Source organism: Penicillium psychrofluorescens (assembly GCF_964197705.1).
Source record: "Penicillium psychrofluorescens genome assembly, chromosome: 4".
Classification (NCBI taxonomy): Eukaryota; Fungi; Ascomycota; class Eurotiomycetes; order Eurotiales; family Aspergillaceae; genus Penicillium; species Penicillium psychrofluorescens.
Window position 1 is genome coordinate 1,839,379 of NC_133442.1, and position 16,943 is coordinate 1,856,321.

The window sequence follows — 16,943 nt, forward strand, 5'->3', positions numbered from 1 at the left end:
CCTTTCACAAAGAAATATTACCCTTCCATCAAAGTCCCACCAAGGTAGAGGCACTCGCCAGGCCGCTCTTGATGTGAAATCAGAAGCACGCTATTAGAGGCATTGACGATGAGCTCACCCTTTTACACAGGGAAGATGATTAGTAGCCTTCGGGCGAGACTAAGATGGTCTCTTTTGTATCTAAATCAAATGCAATTACATTTCGCTCTTTCCAAATCTTTCCAAATGTATTGTCCGTGTAGTTTGAGGGTAGCACACGTTCTGGCCTTACTCCCCAACATGGATTGTATGTTTTCCACCCTCCACATCAGTCTCGAACAAGCCGCGGCTATGGTCGAACATTTTCATCACGCACTCATGCCCATCCACAAAGATCTTTCCTTTTGAGGTCGTCAACTGCAATTGCAGCTTCCCAGCAGTCCCCTTGGGAACATCGTATTGTATAGTAAGGCCGGCAGGTCCAATTTTCCAGCTGGCGGAAAACTTGCCCAGTGGTGTTGTGAATCCACCTTCAGCAAATTCAAGATCTCCAGTCTGGGGGTACAGAGTCCAATCTTTCCCTCCCGGGGCAGTTGGTTGAAGGCCGACAACATATGAAACCAAGGTATCAACTGGGCCAGTACTCCACCCGTGCGCATGAGATGGATAAGAGCCGGCTTGGTCATAACCTTCATTTGCAGTATAGAGGAATGATCCATCTTCGTTGTAACCCTCGATCATGGAACTCTCAGTGCCCATTGGGTTTTCGAGATACCATCCCCAGCTGAGACGAATTAGATCCAGGGCACGTTGTGCTTTGCCAGCTTTCAGGTGACCCTTGATTTCGTAGCTTTCCACGTATGGAGATATGCTACCAGGACATTCAGGGACCCTTGCGCCAATGGGTCCCCAGTTCGTGGTGAGATAATCGCTGACTTTGTCAAAATGGGATGAGTTGGCGGCGTCGAAAAATAAAGCCATACTATTTCCATCCTCAGGGAAAATGCTGCTATCCATCGGATTGTTTTTGAATGCCCTTTTAGTATGTTGGCATTAGCTTCCGAGGCAAATGATCAAAACATGGGAGAAAAGGTGGAATTTTGCTTACCCAACTGCAGGGTCCCAGTTGTAGTTTGCAGAATTAACGGCGGCCTTCAGCTTCAATGCCATCTGTTCCCATTTGGCCGACAATTGTGGCTGTTTGAGCCAAACTGCAAGGCTGGAGCCAGATTTGAGCGTTCCATACATAAGCATGTTTCCGATAGAGCTATAGCCGGCAGCACTCGCGGATCGCCCCCAGCCGGATGCTCCAGTAACATTGAGTAGTCCAGTGTCATCAATTTTGGCAGTTATGAATGCCATTGCCTGCGTGTAGTTTGACCAAATGGATTCAAGATAAGCAAGATCGTTGCTGTACAGAACATAATCGTGCGTTGCTATCATTGCTGCCATGTGGTAGGCATCAGACCCAAAGAAATTAATTGGTGGACCAACTTCTGGCAACGCTCCTGTATCTGAGTCCTATCAGGGTTGGTTTAGCTTTGCACTTCACCCTGCAGCAAATTTCAAAAATAGAAACAGGACTTACCTGATTGATGTAAAGTATATTGAGAGCATTCTTGCTGGCTTGGAGGTCGCCGAGTCCAACAAGAGCACTGGGGATAGAAATCCCTAAATCGCCGGCCCAAACAGCTCGGTCTCGTTTTGCTCCGTCCACTAGGACACTGTCTCCAGGGCCCAGGTTGGCGTCATTAAGCCACCCTTCAGATGGCGCAGGCCAGGCTCGACCAGTATCAGGTGGGATGCTGTTTGCCTGCACTGTATACGCGCAGGCGTACCAGATCTTGTTAAGCAAGGTGTCGCTGGAATGAAAGTAACCTCCGTAGGCTCTCAGGTTCGGCCATGATGGCTGAAAATCAAGCTCAACCTTGATAACGTCCAGGGTAACATGAAAAGCGGTGCTGTTTGTGAGCGTAAATACGCTGAGATATCGAAAGCCTCCGCGAAGCTTACTCAGAGGTGTAGTATAACTTCCTTCTTTCCATTTGTCGGACGAAACATCGATAAGAAGCGCCCCATCAGGCCCAGAGCCACCGTTACTTTCATCCGAGTTAAAGCCAGTGAAGTTCTTAGCTTCAGTGAAAGCAAGCCCAATGGCACCTTGTCCCATTGACTTGAAGTTGATGGTCACTAAACCTCCAACTTCTTGTTCGAAGTCAAAGACAAGCAGAGAACCATTGCCCGCAAGATGACTAGCCCCAGGGTACTCTCTCAAGAAATCATTGTTTTCATTGAGAATCCTCTTAGGGGAAACCATGCGAGATGCGGGTGAGTACATGTTCTTCTCCCAGGGACCAGGAAAAGATGCCTCGAGTGGCCCACTGCAGGCGGTATTGCCCCAACATGCTTCACTCAAATTAGAGAACAACAGAAGAGCAGGTATTAGAAGGTCTTTGAATGAACTTTTGATATGCATGGCTGCTTTGTACAGAGTTGGAATAGCTAAACAGACTTGCACGGATATTTGAATGTATTTATACTCGTTTTCAAAGTTTTAGGAGACGTAAACACTTGATTTTTGCTCAATACCCTCGGTGATTAAAAGCCCGAAGTGCGGACTTTCCCCGCAAAAAGGTGATCCATGCGCGGGGAAAAGGGGCTCGCAGACCTTAGTGGTAGTTAAGCGGGGGGATGTTTCGGAACTTCCCGACAAACTTCCCGACAATTCAGATGGGACAAATACAACAAGTGAGTAGATGCAAAAGGAAGAAGCTGTTAAACATCTTCTGACATTCGTTGGGAATATGGTAGCCTGAGCATCAATTCGCTATGAGAAACTCGATATCCAATTCCTTTCCTCAAGACCTCTTCTTAATGTTGATCTTCACGTGCTTGTTTCCAACAACAGTGGCGGTCATTGAGGGCTTTTTGGTCTTTCCTGCTTTCCCTGATACCCTCCACTCGGCCTCTATATACCCTCCAGAGGATAGCGGCATCTTGCCCTTTGCCCACTCAAGACCAAGCCCCTCGGCAACGTCCCACGCAGGGTCAAAAACCCACTCGTATTCTCCCATGGCATTGTTCCATTCCGGTCGAACGCCCAGAATGTAATTACTGAAAACGTATGTCGCTGCCCCTCCCCAAGGGTGACCTAGACTTGTAAAAATACCAATTCCTGGACTGCCATCTTGATAGAGGTACTCCCAACTCGCTCCAGTAAAGTACTCGTTTTGAGTAACCATCTTGGGCCAGAAGACTTCAGACAAATTTCGAATAGCTGGTAGAACTGCCTCTGCGGGCACATTGTATTGTAGATGAGCAATGAAGAGTGATTCGAATAAGAAGCCTTGGGTGTTTGGCGACAATTGCGTGCTGGAAGCATCGCTCGCTGCCGAGTTGTCCTTGTAACCGATTTTCAGAAAGACATCAGAGAGGCGAGCGACACTGCTAGCAACACGTGCAGGAGATGCAATACCAGCCCGAATTGTGAACGCAGTGGCGAGGATAGCACTATCATTGGGCTGAGTGAGTGACAAGCTGTAGGCACCTAGATCGTCATTCCACAGGAGAGTATTGATGGCATTGCCTAGTCGAGTCGCCATCTTTGTCCAGGACGATGCAGTTTGTGATTCGTCCAAAGCAGTAGCAACATTAATCAATTGGTTGAGGGTGACGAGGAATAGAGCGGTTGGTGCTGTCGCATTTTGGGAGCCCTGCGCCGTAAACCAGGACGCATCAGGGCTGGCCATAAGCCCAGAAGCCGGGTCGTAGTAGCGATCAACCAGAGTCTGAACTAACAATTTAATACCGTCCCAATTTTTGCTCAGGAGTGCCTTATCATCAGACAGTGCGAAATAGTCCGTGAGCACCAGGAGGAAAAAGAATTGGTAGTCTGTTTCTCCAAACTCTGATGGATAATAAGCCTCGCGATACTGCTTTCCAGCTCCCATGTAAGCCTGAATGGGGACAAGACCATGTGCAGGGCCTGGTGGATATTGCCAGTCGAATTCAAAACCGATCATGCTTTGAATGTAGTCGAAGCGGCCGCTACTGCTTGCAATGATGCGCGAAGTATGGGCGAAGTCACCGATCCAAATTTCTCGATCTCGCTTGGCACCATCAAGGCAGACTGAATACTTGTTGCTTGCGATCCCAAACTCCTCTAGTATGTCGGTTGACGTCAAAGAGTTCGTGTATAGCACGCTTCCATTCTGTGCAGTCACCTTGACATCTTTGAAAAAGGCTTCTTGGTTCAAGTATGGCCCAAAGCCAAATGTACCATCAGTCAGACTTCCTGACCCCCAGGACCCGCTGATGTAACTGACAAAAGGTGCATTCTCAATAAAGGCGATCTGTTGGCCGTCCACAGAGATCGCATATCCCGTGGAATTGATGGCAGTGCTAATGGAGTACCACTTGCCATCCTCAATTGTCATATTCGAGATTGAGTAGGTCTGCGGAGGCGCTGAAGGTAAAATGGCTTGGTTTATGAGACTAAACCCATATCCTGCAATCAAGCTGTTTTGTGGGAGTGAAGTAATGTTGGAGCTGATCAATCCCGACCGGTTGGAGGTCAACACAAAGTAAGGACCGTAGCCACCGTTCGCGCCGCCAGCGACTCGCCATCCTGTACCTCCAGTGGATATCTTGGTGGAGAAATCCAGGGTGTAGTTCCCGAAACCATTGCCTAGTGCAGAAACAGCTGGATACTGGCCTCTGATGAGGGCGCCTTGGTCAGACACTTCCCAGGTGGAGGGCTGTGAGCCAGCATCCACGCAGGCTGCCTGTACAGCACGTGCACCCAAGTTCCATACATCTTGGTACATATCCTCAGAGGTGGAGAAGCTCCCCGGCAGAGATTCGGGATCTTTGATGTCTACCGAAGGTTGAACTCCAACTTTGCTGATAGTGAGGGACGTGTTTCCTAGAAGGGTGATGGATTGCCATCGAAATCCACCTTGGATAAAGAATGACTGGGCTTTTCCGGACTTGGTGATATTGAAAGTTTCAATGCGGAAAGAATTCATCAGTCCATTGACATACAGCCTGTAACAACTATCAGTCTCCATTGGAAAATTATTGACGAACAGAGGGTTAAAATACCAGGGACCGTCACCCTGGGGCAGTTCAAGACCATCGTATGGCTCAGAATATTTTAACTGAACCTGGACGGCTGAGCTAGGGGCTTGAACTTCCACAAAAGGGAAGCCACCAACTTCGGAGCCGTAGTCGAAGGTAAGCACAGGATTGTTTTCGTTCAATGTGATACGGTTCTCTCTGTAAGCTTGAAGTCCATCAATTGCCGTTGTAGAGCCAAGATGGAAAGATTTTGGCGAGAAGGCTTGAACGGTACTCGCCGTCGACAACAACGGCAAGACCAATGCCGTTAGCAATAACATGGCGCTTATTCAGATTTTGGTATGCAAGGAATCCAAATCTGTATTTCTTTGAAAGTAAAAGGAGGAAAGATGGGGTACTGTCGATCGCGCTTCCAGCTACCATTATATGTCCCAAACAAGGTTTCTTGGAATGCGCAGCGCCGGACTCTATTGACCCGAGCAATCCCAACGTTGCATCTACGACAATTTATTCTTTGGAAAAGAAGTTTCACTAGGTGCATAGCAAAGCGTAGACTGAAGCTTATGCAGTTTTGAGCAACATATTACTGAAGACAACCTATTGATTCGGGGAAAGAGAAGGATCTGGGCACAGGAGGCTTGTCAATCTCTCTTGGCTTACTAAAGAGAACCTAATAATTCGGAGAAAGAGAACGCGAAATAGAACGTTAGTTTTTTTCGATTCATAGTACATCTAAACAATAATGATGTCTTGATCATCTTGTAAAGGCCAAATTAAAACTAGGACCAATGCTTTCACGACTGGTGACTACCCTGCCAAGCTCAGAGTGGGACACCCCTTGTCGGATTCTGCCCGCCAATTCTTCTTGATCTTCAAGCGTTGTAATAGTTCCGCGTCGTTGCATAGGACTTATTCCTTCCTCTTCAGTCTCACTTCCCTGAATCTCTTGTCTAGTTGTCTCTCTCGCCAGCTGACGTTCCTCTTGCTCCGCGATTGCTGCCTCGACCCGCTCTTGTAATTGTTTTTCGTCCACTTCCTGCTTAATTGAAGCGTAATGTGCACGTCGATACACACCGATACAGCTAAGAACAAGTCCGATAACCTCATAGGCAAACATAACGGGGAGTGCGAAGTTGAGCTGCGGATTGCAGCCACCGGACCAGTTGTCAACGAGAACCTGGAAGACGCTATGCGCAGGCAAGGCATAGCCCCATCTATAAAAGCCAGGCGATAATTCAAATGGAAGGAGAATAGAGGTCACATTGAGCACAACCCAGGATATCAGTGCCATTGGCACAAACGGAGGAGAGACCCAGATACTGAAAACGTCGAGAACCAAAAAGTTCAAATGTGCAAAGAGCCACAATGTCATCCAGTTGAGCACGAACTGGCTGCCGTTTACGTGCCAGCCATGGCGAAAAGCCCAGATTGCGCCTGTGGTACACAGTGAACCCAAGAATGTGTAGACACCCGACAGAATTAGGCGAACGATTGCAATTCGATGCGATGCCACAAGCGTATAGAGTCGAAACTGCTGATAGAGACCGTTGATGGAACCCAAGAAAAAGAATTCTTGGATGAGTATCAATATGATCACCAATGTATTGTAGACAAGTCGTGATCCTTGTGTGGTCGGCTGTATGTTTATCGAAGACAAGGTCCAGGGATTGGAAAAGACAGCAATGGCACCAGGATCGGAGCTGTTCAGGGCCTGGATGATTTGTTTTCCACCGGCCTGAGTGAAAGCAACTCGCGCGGCTTGGGAGAGAGATTCTACGCTCCCGTAAATAGAGGCATCAGCCACGGTCGGATAACGCGCCTGATTCCAGACTATGAAGAGAATGTTGCTCTGGTTGTACGCAGAGGCAGCCGAGCCACCCCCCAGTGCGGCTGCTAGCCGATCTGAGGCATTGGACACAACATATAATGCTGCCCAGTATTTGATGTTGCAGACTGCGTTATCGATCTTGGTAGTCTGCGGATAATCTGGCGGGGGTTGCTCAATCAATGACGGGAAACCCGGACTTTTGAGCTGCTGGTTCGCAGCTCGAACTGCACTGCCGATCGCGCCGCCATCGTAGTCGACAAAGAGAATATTCATGTTATGAACATGTGTAGTCTGCTGAAAGAGAGATCCAAATAGATAGCAAAAAAGTCCAAGGAAAAGAAATTGCAGCAGGAGAACGTTGATGCTAGCTGCTTTGAGAACAGACATTCGAAGCGGCTGAACCGAGGGGTGATGGATGCTGGGCCGGGGCTGACGCGCCTTGGGATAGAACTGCATGGTAGGCATGATTGGATGCGCGCGCCTTTTTACAGTGACATTCGAAGGATGCAGTACGTGATAAGGAAAGCTTCGTGATGATCAGTGAGAAAGTTATGGTGGACCGGAAGTTGAACGAGTCATTGGATCATAATCTTTTGTCAGAAAATAAAGTTGAGATCTGAAGACACGCCTGGCCCGGGACAATAGTAAGCAATTGTTTATGGTACGAATGCCTCGCCGCTGTTGATCGTCCCCACTGGAATCTGCATTCCTCTTTCGTAAAAACAAGGTGATTCTGAATCAGGCTCGGTTTAATTTGCGAATTAAATTTGGGACGCCGCTTCCAATTTTTCTAGTATCGCAAGCTGTCTCTTCCCAGGAAGCAGTCGATCACACCAACCTACGAGACAATCGCATTATAGCCCGGGTAAGCAGTGCTACGGTCCGCGATTTGGGCCTGGTGGCCGGATTTACATCTTAGCTTCCGACCACCCCGGTTTTTAGCTCTGCCGATCGGACATCTTGGCATTAATTTGCGCTTTATCCTTTTGAATGTCTGGTTCACTATGCGCCCTCCCATCTCTGCATGGGGCATTAGTCCCCAAGGCGAAAAGGATTGTGGAGTTCAAGAACGGTGATATTTGAAATTCAATGAGTGAAAACCGTGCTAAAATGCAGTGAGATGTCAAGCAAATAACTGCTGGTGCACTATTTCTATTTACAGAAACAGCCGCCCGTAATTCGGAAATGGCGTGGATAGAGGACGAAGCTTTATTCATCTTTATCTAGTGCTTCCCGTCTCCCAGTGCTCTTTGGGTCCAAATACGGCCTTTCTCCAAGACCGACAGCGCGATGGCCAGTCCGTGGACCAATCTCTTCATAGTCCCAGGTCGCTGCGTGATACACCGACCTATTGTCCCAGATTGCTATCAAATATGTCAGATATAAGCAGTCTGCAAACTTAAGTATAAGACGACATACCGAGATCATTGGGATTTTGCCAACGATAGCGCACTTGCAGATCATGATTCTCAACGATCAACTTTACAAACCAGTCCAGGAGATGTCTGCTCTCTTCTTCGGTCACTTCGTTGACTTTCTCAACATGGCTGCCCACGGCGAATACACTTTTCCATCCTGTAACAGGGTTGGTGCGGATAACTGGATGTTCAGCGCGCAGCTCTTCCCCAGTATTCTCAGGGGCACCGCGAGGGCGGCTATAAATCTCGAAGCCGCTCTCTTTAGCCGCTTGGTTGAAACGAGGCTGCGCGTACGTTGCTGTCAAACCTTCTAGAAATTTCTGGTATGGCTGCGAGAGGCGGTCGTATACCTCGTAGCCAGAAGCCCACAAGGTATCTGGACTAATGCATGAGCTTTGTAAATCATAAGAGAAAGATGTTTCATGCTTACCACCACCCGTCTTAGGGAGCTCTGTCAAGCGCAAGATTGTGTAGTCGCTAGGAATGGGCTCAAAGGTTATGTCGCTATGCCATTCCCTTCTAGCGGTCTGTTTGCGAGTATTACGGTATGAATACAGCTTCTGCCGGAGCTGTGAGCTGATCACGCTGATTTCGTCATCCTTGACACTATGTTCACGGCCTGAATTTGCAACTGGGTGAATGTGAAGCCCAGAAGTTCGTGGTTTACCCGAGAGCTCTCCAAGCCGCTGAGCCAGTTCTTTCTGCAAGTCATCGTCCAGACCATCCTGCTTTCGGAAGAAAACCACTCCTCGCTGGGACACTGGAATGTATTTAATAGCCTGGAACCATTACGAGACACTAGCACCGACCGGTAATTGCAAGATCTCGAAGCAGTTCATCGGAGTTCGGGGCACGAAGGAAGTCCTTCAGACTTGCATTGGGAAACTCGCGTCCAATGGTTGGCGTGACATCGAATGACTCAAAGGCATCCAGTGCACCATTTAGTTTCAGAGGCACTCGCTCGGTGCCCTTCAACGGGAGTTTGCCTTCTACAGTATGCACTGCTGACAACGCGGGCTCGGTGATAGAAGGGGCCATAATTATGGAGAGGAATGTACTTGCGATCCAGAGGATTTAGAATCTTGAAACTAAGGAGTAGTTAGGAAAACTGCAGGATGGATGTTTGTTTTATACTCTTATTTCACCACCTCTTACCTGACATTCGATGCCGATATCCGACCTCGACCACAGTATCCTGGCCACATGTAGTCGCAACCCCGCTTTGGATGAATACATACAGATCTCGCACATTTTCCTCCAAAGCACACCTTTTGATGTAAGTTGCTGTGGTTGGACAATAAACGTTCTGGGTGCTTTGCGAAAAGTGGCTGTTATTCGCAATAACCCCCAAAAATGGAGAATATCTGCTCGTGAAAGGCCCGGATGTAATCAACTGACGTTCAGTGGAACGGGGACGATGGCACGATACAGACTAGAAGTTGCGAGACGCTGCGCTATTACAAATTGGGCATTTGTACCAAGTGTGTCCATTGAACTTATCTGCGCTAAGCACTTTGCTTTTCTCGTTGATGCCATCGTCCATTAACGGGAGCGGGGAAGATTGCACGTGTACCAACGCTCGAAGCACGCTATGCAGAAGCCAGCACGATGTTAGAAGTCTGGAACGGAACACGGCACACACAGAAATGAGGATACAATCTTCTCTATTCAGTTGGCGTCCAGGGTTCCCGTCCAACTTGGTAACACTCCTCAATGTGCCAACCGAAAGTCTAGCCGTTTGTTTCCCTCGTCCTTGGTGGTTTCCACGTAATGTACCTTCTCCTCCTCAGACATGGAACCCCACTTCTGTTCCCGTCTCGCATTGCGGAAGACAAAGTAGATCTTAGTAAACAGGTAAATAAAAATGTTTGTGACCACGAGTGCCACCAAAACCCGGTTACCCCTTCGATAGCGGGGAGCATCATCTATGTCGGGTTGGATAGGAACGGATAAACCTTGGAACGAAGCACTTACCGGCCTGATAGATATTTGCCGCGATGATTGACGAGGCCTGGACGCACATATTATACATGGCAGCCGAGACCGTACGAGACCGAACAGTGTTTGAGTTCCGAGAATTCCATCCAACCTGGATTGCATGTGCTGCATCTCTTGTTAGATACCGTGAATTACAGAGATCCCTATGGATTGGCCTCACAATTTGGATATCCTAGGAGAAGAGTCATCACCGCCCACGCAGACCATTTGTTCGCGGTGTTGATGTCGACCACATACAAGTATACCACAAATGGTAGGGTCCAAATTTGTCCAATCACGGACACCAGGGTTAGTTGCCCGGTAACCTCAGATATATATGTTATGGTGAGCATCAGTATCATGGAAAGTACTTGACTAGGGATGGTCAAGAGGTTGGTCGCAAAAGTCCCGAATCCCAGTCCCTTCAATATTAGCGTGAGATACTGTTTCGGAGTTGTCATTGGAGTCTCAAATGTAAGCCCAATGATGTACAACGGCCATAAGTCATAGTCAAGAAGGCTCTTCCAAAGTAGCTTGGGGGTGATGGGTTCTCTGTTATGCATGCTGCCTTTGCTGGGATCATCACGGATCACCCGGTTCACCATGATCGTTTCCTCCCTAAGGAAAATCAGTCTCCAGTATTAGGCACATATATTAGTAGAAAAGACTCACCGTGGGGTAAACCAGCCCGATTTGCCCCGTGACCAGTTGGCCGTTTGGCACGGCCCTGGAGGCATTAAAACATACGCCGACAGCCCGACAAGCAACGTGATAATTCCCTAATCCCGAAGTGAGATTCATGTATTGGTCCTAGTGGATATCATGCTCGCCTACCTCCAGCAGGAAAAGCCAACGCCATCCAGCTTGGCCTTGGACACCACGAAGATGCAATATACCAAAGGCTAGGAAGCTAGCAAGGATATCCGCAAAATTCATGGCTGTCCAGAAGAACCCAAGACGCAAAGACAGTTCAAAATGCTTGTAAAAGTATGAAAGATATAAAATCACCTAAAAGCCTTCGTGAGCGACAGTTACTCTATTCGGTCACCGCATTGCTGCAACTTACGTCGGGGATAAACCCCCCTTGTAGAATCCCAAGCAGCGCTCTGCATATGAGAAAGGCCGTTCGTCCACTCAGCCCGTACTGCGCCATGGCGACCGCCGACCAGACCACCATTTGCGTGGGGATCCACCTGTCTGGGCCTATCCATTTACTGACAAGTTGAGAGGGTAGTTCGGCACAAAGGAACGAGAGCCGAAATACCGTCATTCCAAGATTGTAATCTGAAGGCAGACTGAATCAGCAGTCATGATACTTTCGGCAAATAATAAGGCCTTCACAATACCGTCGGTTGTCATGTGCAAATCCTCGAGGAAGTTGTCGGTCAGTGCCTGTTGAAGATTGGACCGATCCAGCTCTAAAGCCATGAACATGATACATGTAAAGACCATAATTCGAACATCAATCTTTTGAACCAACCGGTACTCCTCACCCCATGTCCATCGGGCAGATGAATCGAACCGATGAAGGTTTTCCCAGTCTGCCCTGGGCTGGTATCCCTTTGCAGCATTTGGATCATCATAAACCGAAAGCTGGGTTGCTATTGTGTCGGGGTCAAACTGTTTCTTTCGCTGGAACCAAAACCGGCGTTCTTGCTCAACTTCCCCCAGAGGTGCGATATCTCCCTCAGATGATAGTGACGATTTTGTGACGTCTCGAACGATAGATACCGACTCGTTGGCGCCACCCTTATAGTGTGAATCGGAAAATAAGGTGGTTAAAGTCATTGTGTAATGTTGCCAGAGCTATCCTGTTCATATGTATTATATATGCTAAGAGGACCTATGCTGAAGGCAACGACTTCGGAGTGCCTTTATATATCAATTTAATCTACTACTTTGGCCATGTAAATGTTTCCGGAAATGGGGTTTGGAAAGAAACTTCACAGTGGCAGCTTTCACCATATGGCCAAGTATGGGGCAATTTCTATTCATCTTGGTAGCACATGTAGCGCCATGAGGGGTCAAGCAAAAACCAGGTTGGCTGAGAACCCCCGAAAATGTCATCTTGACCGTCAGATATTACACCATGTTGTTAATGCATAGATGGCGCCATTGGGACATGAGCAATCTTCCCAATAGAGTTACCGATATTAGTGTACAATGCAGGATAGATTGACGCTTCTCATACTGCTTGCTCCATGTATTTTTTACCTGTTTTAGGTCACCCAGAGTCGGAGTAAATGGAGCTTCGCCCTTTTCTCACTATGCCTCACTCTGCAGATGTCCATCCAAATGTCGGCCGCACTTGGCTAAAGGCCAGCAGGCTTTTCAAGATATAATTATCCTTATTGAACTAAATTTCGTCTGATTATTTCCTTCGGTGTTATGTGGAATTATGCGGCATTGAAAAGCCTGTCGCCATGTCTCGGCAATAGAAAGATCGTACTTGCCCAAACGCCCCGTGGCCATGGAGTGCGATCAAAGATAGACTCCTCTCCATACACTTATGCTTTGAGCATTTGTTTGTAGGCCGTTACCCAAGAAAACGAGTTAACCTTTGAACGATCCCTATTTGACCGTATCTTATCTTATAGAACATTTGATTGCAGCGTCCTGTGAGTCAGTGTCAGATACTGTAATCTCTGAGGGAACGAAGTCGACAGGGGAAGTAGGACCGAATCATCTGACATCGACCCCGCCCAACAACCTGCCTTTCTCTCTTTTCTCATCTAACATCTTGGCTGCATTCATTGGAAACCACTGTACAAAATCTTGTACTATTTCCAGTCAATATTTGCCCCATATTCTCTTTTTACCGCCACCAACAACAAAGCATCGCCAAGCTCAAAATGGAAAATCTGACTGAGGCTCTAAGAAAAGCTCGCTTGAGTGCTCCATCTGAAGAGTCTGAGCAGTTGCTATTTAGACCTCAAGCAGGTACCGAATTGGCGCTGACAGCTTTAGATGAGATTCCCCGTTACCTGTTTCGGGTCGTCTCCCCGCATTCCGATGGGACAGCAAATGAAAGGTGGATGCATTCAGAGTCGGCCTGCCAGGACTGGGATTCCTCTATGGAAGACATTTTTTGGAACTTGAATAGTCAAAAACGGACGACCATAGCTCGGACGCTCAACTTGCATCTTCGATGGTGGCCAAAGCACGGCCTGAAGGACAATTTTATTTCATGGACTAGCTGTTGCTCTTCGCAATTCAGTACATTTACTATCGGCATTTGAGCCCCGAAGATGGATCGAGCTTAGGAGAGATCAAGCTATATGCGATAGATACGACAAATTTTCCTAAAGGAACATTTCTTTGCGATTTGGATCTAATTGATACTTTTGGGAAATTTGATGATCATCCACCAAGAAAGAACCTGGAAAATTTACGCCATTTTCGCAAGGAAACCAAAAACTATTTTGGAGAGTACCTTTCACAAGGATCACTGAAGATTGAGGGCAAATGCGAGATCATCTTAGCCCAGTCCCTCTTTGAAAGTGATCGATTGCGCCGCCTGCAGAGTCATTTTCGCAGATTCCAAAACCTATCATTTAAAAATGGGAGACCGATATGGGTACAAGAAGTCATTCGTCTTCGTGAAACCATTTGGCGATCTTCCGACCCACAAACCTCATCTTCAGCAGAGAGGTGTGATCGTTTAGAGGCTGTCAAAGAGATTGTGCAAGAATTTCAACCCAGCTGGAGATTGCCTCTTGCTATCTACTTTTCATCACTTGTTGGCCCTGAATCCTTAATTGAAAGCAGGGGTGCCGCAATTTACAATAATTTTCTCCGGTGTTTGCAACCTACCTTTCCTGACGGTGCGTTTACCAATGACTGCACATTATGCGAAGATTTAATATATGACTGCGAATATTGAGAAAATTTAAAGGACAACAAGCGTTGCGACCTTCCAACATGAAAATTATCGCCCCAGATACAATGCCCGAAATGAAGCAAGTCGAGAACATTGTTCAACAACAATACAAGTACTACGAATTGGAAAGAGCGCTAGGTTGCATTAGTTTTTGAAATCAGTTATATCTCCACACTCTCACGACTTGATTCCAAAATAGATCCATAAGGTGCAAATCCTGATTGGATAGGTCATCAAGACCCCCGCCTTCTCGACCACTTCCTTCACTCTTCCTAAAATAGTCTTTGTATTTTACACGAAACTCCTATACACTCAATACTTCTACGCCCTCCATTCTCCATCCGAAAAAAGCAAGCAGACTTCCTCCAATCGCTGTCTTCCAAGCCTGTAATATCTAAAATTAGTCCTCACGAAATGGCTCTGAGGCTCCTTTTTTTGAAGTTGCGTCTCATCTGTGAAATGATAGAGAGCCAATCCTTCACCACGTCTCAGATAGCTAAAGAAGCTGAATGTAGCAGCAACCTTACGATCAGTGATATTTGTAGAGACTTACGCCAATCTGGAAGCATCCGTACACCCTAGTCTCGAATACGTCGGATAGTTAATAGTGTCAGAGTGGGATTCTCACTAAAAATTTACTCGGATCCATCTGCCGCATCCTGATCACCTGATCACTTCTCTGGAACCTTGGCATGCAGTGCAATTTCCACATTCCGGCAATTTTCCCCGCTTTCTGCCCCCTATAAATTCAGACATGATAGCTAGACAGAATACCATCGTTTTCATCATTGTCAGTTCTGACTACCTGGTAGAATTACTAGTGAGTTCGCTTATTTTACGTTTCCACAAATAGTTCCTCGGGTTCCTAGACTCAGCCTCGCCCTTAGTTCCTCGCTGAAGAAACGAATTCGGAGTCTACACCAATCATGAAGGAAGTTATTTTAGCTCCATGCGCTGGGCAACGGAACCCTAGCAAGCCCCTTACAGTGGGAGGACAGAACATGAAATCACTGCTAGCAGGCTTGGCACGCTAGTGTATAATTAAAATAAATTACAATTGAAAAGACACTCGAGTACATACACATTTACGTAGGTATTTGGTGTACCACTCATCTGCTTCAATCGATGCTTGCATGCCGCGCGCCATCGTCATGGCGAGATTGATAATTACCTGCTCCCTAAAAATATAATTATGCGATTCGGGTGTAGTCTACGATAATCAGATAATACTAGTAATTAGGTTTCAAAACAAGCCCTATCCTAATAGAGTATAGTGATGGGTAGGTCTACTAGCGGTGATTTATTCTTTCGCTCGGCACTTGGCATCCATGTCGTCTATAAAAAGTAAGCACAACCCATGATTCGGAGTCTCTCAACACGTTAAATCATCCCACAATTACCCCCACCTACCCCACTTAGAACTCGCAATGCCATCAATCAGGCGTCTTCTACCCATAGCTCTTGCCCTCGCGGCCACTACAACGGCAGCCACTTGCCCCCAGAATTGGTTACAGAACACCTCAAATGGCGATTCCAAATGCTGCTACGGCAACATGCTGATTGAGGGTCGCGATGCCTATTGCTGCGTTTACGACATGACTCCCAGCGTGGAAACTAGTAGTGTTTCTACAGCGAGCACGACAAGCGTGGATAATTCCGATAATTGGTCCACTGCCGGCGATTGCCTCGCAAAGATTCCCTTCACCGCGAGCGATTATTCAGCTCAGGTCTCTTCGGCATCATTGAAAATTGCAGCTGCTACCACAACTATTGCGACCAACGAGGCGATTTCTACGAGCTCAGTCACGAGCTCCAACACAAGCTCGGGTTCTGCAGCTTCCACCACCAATGCGGCCATGCCGATTGCCACAGCTCAAGAAATAGTGCTGGGCGGTGCCGCAGTCGTTGCCTGCCTTTTCGTGCTGTGATCAGGATGGGGTTGGCAAGATGTTGTTGGCAAGATGTTGTTGGTTGGCTGGCTGCCTCAGTAGCCAGGGGCTGGTTGGAGCATTCCGAGTTGTGAGTTTCATGTTATGTTGAGATTATTCACATGAGGGCTCTGAGCCATCTCTGAAAAGCAATGGTAGTCCTTGGAAGGTCTCTGTCAGGTTATTTAGCTTATTGGACGAGCCCAGATGCAGTTTGAGGCTGGCAACGAATGAGCTGCGATATGGTTGGCAGAGACCATATAAATTAATATAATCTTTGCATACCAAATTAAAGCTCTCCACCGCATAGCCACAGCCTTCTGTGTTATGACTAATGGGCGTAAGACGAAAGTACACAATGTGACATTCAAGGGAAAGGGAGAAGATCAGACGGGCGATCTTCGCATCAGAACTATCAAGCAATTCTACGTAGTTCTTTAGATTATTACGGTGTTATGATGCTACCTCATCTTTTATGTTATCTTAGTACGGCCATTACTATTACGATTTTGCCCACATTTTAGAGCAGTGGCCTGGAATGGGATTAGCGCATTTCGAATTTATGTTCCGGAGATCAAGTCGTGAGTTTTGAGGTAAAACTGATTTCGTAAACTGCTGTAGCGCAATCTTAAGATTTTCGCAGTCTGAATCTCTTGTATCTTTTTGGACAAAGTACTCTAGATCGAGTTAGAACAGCCAAAGCAAGTAGTCGCAGCCTACATTCTGATAATGTTTTCTCAGAGGATTGACATGATTTCGGTTTAGCCGATCCAAATGACTTGCTGGATCGTACGGGCCAAAGACTTTCAGCAAGGCTTCGCTCAGTACAGAACCTGTGTAAAAATAACTATGTT

The 16,943-nt window shown here is 47.1% G+C and overlaps 5 protein-coding genes across 5 annotated transcripts; all 5 read right to left on the reverse strand.

Moving 5' to 3' along the window:
• Nucleotides 1-267: 267 nt before the first annotated feature.
• PFLUO_LOCUS6384 (uncharacterized protein) lies at nt 268-2,296 on the reverse strand (the record flags this gene model as incomplete). Its single annotated transcript, XM_073783924.1, has 3 exons — nt 268-1,015; nt 1,088-1,500; nt 1,568-2,296. 3 exons carry the CDS (start codon nt 2,294-2,296, stop codon nt 268-270), a joined length of 1,890 nt encoding a protein of 629 aa, XP_073640430.1.
• Nucleotides 2,297-2,837: 541 nt separating this feature from the next.
• On the reverse strand, nt 2,838-5,378 carry PFLUO_LOCUS6385 (uncharacterized protein; the record flags this gene model as incomplete). The annotated part of the gene is made up of 2 exons (XM_073783925.1): nt 2,838-5,025; nt 5,083-5,378. 2 exons carry the CDS (start codon nt 5,376-5,378, stop codon nt 2,838-2,840), a joined length of 2,484 nt encoding a protein of 827 aa, XP_073640431.1.
• Nucleotides 5,379-5,812: 434 nt separating this feature from the next.
• Nucleotides 5,813-7,351, reverse strand: PFLUO_LOCUS6386 (uncharacterized protein; the record flags this gene model as incomplete). Its single annotated transcript, XM_073783926.1, has 1 exon — nt 5,813-7,351. The coding sequence occupies one exon, from the start codon at nt 7,349-7,351 to the stop codon at nt 5,813-5,815; it is 1,539 nt and encodes a 512-aa protein (XP_073640432.1).
• A 744-nt stretch (nt 7,352-8,095) lies between these two features.
• On the reverse strand, nt 8,096-9,342 carry PFLUO_LOCUS6387 (uncharacterized protein; the record flags this gene model as incomplete). The annotated part of the gene is made up of 4 exons (XM_073783927.1): nt 8,096-8,250; nt 8,306-8,680; nt 8,735-9,064; nt 9,114-9,342. The coding sequence occupies 4 exons, from the start codon at nt 9,340-9,342 to the stop codon at nt 8,096-8,098; spliced, it is 1,089 nt and encodes a 362-aa protein (XP_073640433.1).
• A 2,205-nt stretch (nt 9,343-11,547) lies between these two features.
• On the reverse strand, nt 11,548-12,069 carry PFLUO_LOCUS6388 (uncharacterized protein; the record flags this gene model as incomplete). Its single annotated transcript, XM_073783928.1, has 1 exon — nt 11,548-12,069. One exon carries the CDS (start codon nt 12,067-12,069, stop codon nt 11,548-11,550), a length of 522 nt encoding a protein of 173 aa, XP_073640434.1.
• Nucleotides 12,070-16,943: the final 4,874 nt, after the last annotated feature.